Raw genomic sequence first — 6,204 nt, 5'->3', positions numbered from 1 at the left:
CACAAACTTTCTGAAGCTTAGAAAAGTGAAAGGGCTTGCTCAAGATAAATACAACTAATATTTGTAAATTATAAAGCTGGGATTTGAACCCAGTAGTTTATTCTAAGGTCTATGCTTCTTTCAGTATTCGGTATCATAAGCCTTGGAAAGGACAAAATAGAGATGTCCCTAAATTCTATGTATGTAGTTTTCTTTATTTGTTAGGCAGTGAAGAGTCACTGTTTTGAGCAATGGGCTTTAAATATGGTTGCAAATGTAGTTTTAGAATGATCTAACTAGTTGACAGTGATACTGCTTTGAAGCAGGGAGAGTTTGGGTTGCTGAAAGAGAAGCTTAGTGAGGACTCGGGCATGACTTAAGCATTCTTGAACTAGAGTCAGAATGATGAGAATGGGCGTGTTGTCAGTAGGGAGATATGGTAAAATGACTCTTAAGGATTTAGTGTGGAACTTGAGAATAGTTTTATATTGAGAGGAAGTTCACATAACAATATTAACCATGTTAAAGTGGTATTTAGTGTTTTAACAATATTGTGCAACCAGTACCTCCATTTAGTACTAAATCATTTTCATCACCCCAAAAGAAAATGCCACGCCTTTGAAGCAGCTGTGTCTTCTTTCGTCCAGTCCCTAGCTTTCTGTGTTTTTGGATTTACCTACTAGGGATATTCACATAAAGAAGCCTATTTAGGAGGCTTCTGGAAGTTCCCAGATAACCAGAATGAGAAGACCTTGACATTTGTCCTTGAACATTTTAAAGTGCCCCGCCCCCATACATTGTAGTAACTTCTTTTTAAAAATAATCATTTTAGTGAGGGCTTGTACAACTCTTAACACAATCCCTCCATCCATTGTGTCAAGCATATTTGTACATTTGTTGTCACCATCATTCTCAAAATATTTGCTTTCTACTTGAACCTTTGGTATTAGCTCCTCATTTTTCCTCCCTCATGAACCCTTGATAATTTATAAATTCTTAATATTTTGTCATGTCTTACACTCTCGATGTTTTATAGCTGACATTTTCATTTAGCATGTTTTCAAGGTTCGGCCATGTTGTAGCATGTATACCAGTATTTGTATTTGTCCTGTGGCTGAATCAAGTTCTACTCTAGCGTATATAATCCTAGTTTGTCCATGTGTTTAATCTGTTTGGTGGGCATTTGGGCTCTTTCTACCCATCAGCTGGTGTAAGTAGTGCTATTCAAACATTTGTAGGAATCCTGTTTTCAGCTTGTTTGGATACATCTTGAGCCATGTAGTAAGTCGAATGAGGAACTGCTGCTAGACTGCAGAGTGTGTGTACCATTTTACATCAACCACCAACATTATGTGAAAGTCTCTATTTCTCTGCTTCCTGATCAACATTTGTCATTTTCTTTTTCTAATAGCCCATCTAACATTGTGAAGTGAAAATATTGTCATTTTTATTAGCAATTTCCTAGATGACTAATGATACTGAGCATCTTTTTGTGAAGTTTTTTGGGCCATTTGTTTTGCTTATTTGATTTTGAGAAATGTCTGCTTCGGTCTACTTTTCTGTCTTGAAATTAGGTTGTTTGTCATTTTGTTATTACTATATTCTAAGAATTCTTTATATATTCCAGATACCAGCAATTTATCGAGTATAAAAATTTTTCTGTTCTGTAGGTTGTCTAGCATCCATCGATGCACAAAAGTTTTTAATTTTAATGATGTCTGACTTAAATTTGTTGTTGTTGTTGCTTGTGCTTTTGATGTCATGTAATAATACACACCCAAAGGCCTTAAAAATTGGTTTATTTTTTTAAAATGTACCCCTATGTTTTCTTATAAGACTTATATGTTGTTAGTTCTGAAACGTAAGTCTCTGATTCAGTTAGAGGTTCATTTTAATAATACACATGGAGCAAGAGCCCATCTTCGTTCTTTTGTATGTAGAGGTCCAGTTGTCCCAATACCACTGCCTGCAGAGATTGTCTTCCCACTGTTGCATAAGGATCTTGGCGCCCTTGTTGAAAATCGTTTGATGTTTTTGTTGTTGAAAATCAAACCTTTACAAATAGACATACAGGTGTATTTCAGGACTCCAGTTATATTTTATTGATATGATTTATTGATATTTATATGTCTAACATTATGCTGGTATTACACTGTTTTGATTACTGTAGCTTTGTGGTAAGTGTTAAAATTGGGACATGTTAGCCTTCCACAGTCTGCGGCTCAAAACTAAAAGAACAAAAGAGGAAACTGTCTACACATAACTAAATATTGTATATCAAATTGTAATTAAGTTCCTGTTTTTTTCCGCACAGCTAATTGCAGAAGGAAGATAAAGAGTCTTGAGAATGAAGTTGGGGATGTTTTTGTGTGCTTGGGTTCTAGTATGAGAGAAATAAACTCTTATTCCATCTAAGAGATAATTCATGAATTTAAGACAATGTTATAATTACGTTACACAGTTATTTCAGGGACTTTGGTAAGAGAAAAGATGAATGGGTAAACTGTCATGGAGTAACTAATTAAGTCCTTATTGGATTGTGAAAAGAGAATTTGCATCTCATGTCTAGACAGAAATGCCACCTAGAAATTTGGCATCTAAGTATAAAGGCTTAAAACACTATACACAATTAAGAGCCTTTTCAAATGATGCTTGAATTATTTTTGGTAATATTGCTTTATGTTCTTTTCTCACTGCCCCTTTTATTTAAATAGGAATTGGAAAAGTGAAGAGAAAACATAGCGTGCCAGACTCCGCATCTCCTGCTGATGACAGCTTTGTTGACCCAGGGGAGCGTCTCTATGACCTCAACATGCCTGCTTATGTGAAATTTAATTACATGGCCGAGAGAGAAGATGAGCTGTCTTTGATAAAAGGCACGAAGGTGATCGTCATGGAGAAATGCAGCGATGGGTGGTGGCGAGGAAGCTACAATGGACAGGTTGGATGGTTCCCTTCAAACTATGTAACTGAAGAAGGTGACAGTCCTTTGGGTGACCATGTGGGTTCCCTTTCAGAAAAATTAGCAGCTGTCGTCAATAACTTAAATACTGGGCAAGTGTTGCACGTTGTACAGGCTCTTTACCCATTCAGCTCGTCCAATGATGAAGAACTCAATTTTGAAAAGGGGGATGTCATGGATGTTATTGAAAAGCCAGAAAATGACCCTGAGTGGTGGAAGTGCAGGAAGATCAATGGAATGATTGGCTTGGTGCCAAAAAACTATGTTACCATTATGCAGAATAATCCATTAACCTCGGGTTTGGAACCATCACCTCCACAGTGTGACTACATTAGGCCGTCTCTCACCGGAAAGTTTGCTGGCAATCCATGGTATTATGGTAAAGTGACCAGGCATCAAGCTGAGTTAGCACTGAATGAAAGAGGGCATGAAGGGGATTTCCTCATTCGTGATAGTGAATCTTCGGTAAGTTGGTTTGCAGCGGTAAATGAAAACACCTGCGTAATGAAAATGTGAAATGATTGCAGAGTTACTCTGGTTTTTCTAATGTTGCCAGTTATTAATGAGTAGATTCCAATGTGTCATAAGCCCCTGTGAGTAAAAGTAGAGTTGTACACCACAGGAGCGTCAGTGGCTGGTTTTCCAGAATGAGATGGCCAGGCCTTTCTTCCGAGATGACACCCTTTCAGCCACTCAGCAACTCCTTTCTAAAGTTCTAGGAAACTAGAACATAAAAGTCAATGTTACTGCCCACAGTGTTTATTTTGAATAAAGTGTAGTCCAGGCAGTGATTCTCCTCTAGATGTGGCCTTGTCTACTTCTGTTTGTTTTGTATGCATGAAGTATGCATGACAAAATGGAGGAAATTGGACATTAAGTTCTTTACTGAGAGTAGACTGATGCAGTAGACAAAACTGGAAAGTCAGTTCTTAACTTACATGTGGTGTGCAATATGTAAGAATGTAGCTACTCTATGACATATCAATGATCACAAAAATGGCTAAAGTATACGACAATGTTTGTTATATATAATCCCTTTCTTAATACTGACAGTATTTAAATGCATGTTCAGTGAAAGGTAAATTATTGAATAAATTAAAGGTGGAAAACAAAGCTTTTTTAAAGCTATAAAAATTGAGTTGTCAGGTTAGTTATATGAGTTCTTTGGGGGACCACCTAGGGGCGCCCCCCACCTCCCCCAGGAGAGCAAGTCATCAGTGGGAGGGGAAAACGAATGGATTTCTTTAGAAGTCTGAGGTAACCCTGGCTTTCCAGAACATGAACAGTATAGTAGGGTAATGAGGAAGTGATCTTATAGTAATAAAAAAGATGAGCAGAAGTATGGGTTGCTTACCATAGATAGGTAGGTAGACAGAGGCGCAAGGTTTGAAACTTTGAGAGTAACAGTATAAGAAGAGGCTTCTGGAGTCAAAGGTTTAGAAAGTGTCAGATTAAAAAACAACCCAAAAATATAAAATATCTTAAATGCAGAATAACAGTGTAATTTCTTTTTGGGTAATTGAGCAGAGATATTATTTAAAATATGCCATATTTTCAACTGTATAATCTTTAGTGTAGAGGTCTCAGCCATACGTGTTTGTCTTGCACGAATGTTTGGGTTTTTTTCCATTTGAATTCATTGCCAGCATTTAAAATATTAGGAGACTATTATAAAAACCAGATTTTGGGCTTCCCTTGTAAAGTGGGGAGCTGTGGGTGTTGTGTAGAGCTTATTAGACTCTGAAGTCTAGTTACTCAGGTTTGAATCCTAGTTCTTTGAAACTAGATGGGTGATTATGGATAAGTTAGCTTCTCTGGGCCTCAGTTTTCTCATCTGTAAAATGGGTTTGTTTTGGGGTAAAGGCGATCAACAATTGGTATAAGTTTAGCAGTGTCCAGCATTTATTGAGTGCTCAGATTTCGGAATCATGAATAGTTCCATATCAAAATGCTAATAGATGTCTCTCACAGTGCTCACCATAGGTGTTTTCTCTCTTTCAGCCAAATGATTTCTCAGTGTCCCTGAAAGCACAAGGGAAAAACAAGCACTTTAAAGTCCAACTGAAAGAGACTGTCTACTGCATTGGGCAGCGTAAATTCAGCACCATGGAAGAACTTGTAGAACATTACAAAAAGGCACCAATTTTTACAAGTGAACAAGGAGAAAAATTATATCTTGTCAAACATTTATCATGATAACTCCTGACCAGAAGTGACTGCTGCACAGCGTTAATTTGTCATGTAATTAAAGACTGAGAAAATACTGGTCCAGCCATGTTTGATTGGATGTTACTGTTTCTAACTGTATGAGAAATGACTATACTACATGCATATTTTTATTATAACTCAGCATATACATGTATGCTATGTATGCAGAGTATCTGATAAAGCAATTGTTTATTCTTAGTCTGTTTATTGTTTTCTCCACTGTTCTTTTTTCTCCTTCTAATATTAGGGTTTTTATATTTTTTAAGAAGCCAATGCCAATTAGAGAACTTTACATAAAAAGAATATCTTTCATGTTTTTCATTTATTTCCTTGCTAGCGCACCCTAATGATAAAACCATGGTTTTCCTTCAGATAAATAAATTCTTATATTGATATATGGCATATGCTAAAATAAAAGTCTTGGAGAGTTCATCTTTTCTGTGACTGAATAGCAATAATAAATGGAAAGAAATTATTTTAAAGCATTGTATTTGTCACAGGTCATTGTAAATACCAAATATATTGTGTTTACCATTATAATAAAAGGTCCATTTGTTGTCTTCAATATAAAGTTAGACATTGGACAGAGACCAGGAGTACATCTTGTAAAATTTTAATTCCCAACTGTTGGAAACAAAATCACTGAATTCTTAATATTCATGGTGCTTTTCTCTCATCCTGCTATTCAGGGGAACAAAGCAATTTCTGTGAGATACTTAGTTTTGCAAACTGTAAGTGGGAGCTCTAGTGTATTTTGGGTTTTTTTCACCCCCTTCTTTCTAAGTTACTTTACCAAAGCATTCTTGTATTAGGGCATGTTTATGCCCATGTGAAATATGCTATGGCCAAATGTGGAAATAGAGGCAGTGGGATACTTGCTTTCCTTTATGTTTTTAAAATTTTATTGGGGACTCTCACAGGTCTTACAACATTCCATACATCAATTGTATCAAGCATATTTGTACATATGTTGGCATCATCATTTTCTAAACATTTGCTTTCTATTTGAGCCCTTAGTATCAGCTTCTCCCCTGCCACCACCACCCCCATCCCCC

At 36.5% G+C, this 6,204-nt stretch overlaps 1 protein-coding gene across 2 annotated transcripts in view; it reads left to right on the top strand.

Annotated features, from left to right (window-relative positions):
* Nucleotides 1–5,631, top strand: part of NCK1 (NCK adaptor protein 1) — a 69,481-nt gene extending 63,850 nt beyond the window's left edge. For both annotated transcript variants that reach the window (XM_004712097.2, XM_004712098.2), the window contains 2 exons: nt 2,694–3,406; nt 4,943–5,631. In XM_004712097.2, the coding sequence (XP_004712154.1) occupies nt 2,694–3,406; nt 4,943–5,137 (908 nt within the window). In that variant the 3' untranslated portion in view covers nt 5,138–5,631. The remainder of the gene's footprint in view (nt 1–2,693; nt 3,407–4,942) is intronic.
* The last annotated feature ends 573 nt before the right edge of the window (nt 5,632–6,204 follow it).

The sequence above is a fragment of the Echinops telfairi genome, unplaced genomic scaffold (assembly GCF_000313985.2).
Source record: "Echinops telfairi isolate 266 unplaced genomic scaffold, ASM31398v2 ScPeMD7_16;HRSCAF=60, whole genome shotgun sequence".
Classification (NCBI taxonomy): Eukaryota; Metazoa; Chordata; class Mammalia; order Afrosoricida; family Tenrecidae; genus Echinops; species Echinops telfairi.
The sequence above is the reverse complement of the archived record's forward strand: the minus strand, read 5'-3'. Positions and strand labels throughout refer to the sequence as shown.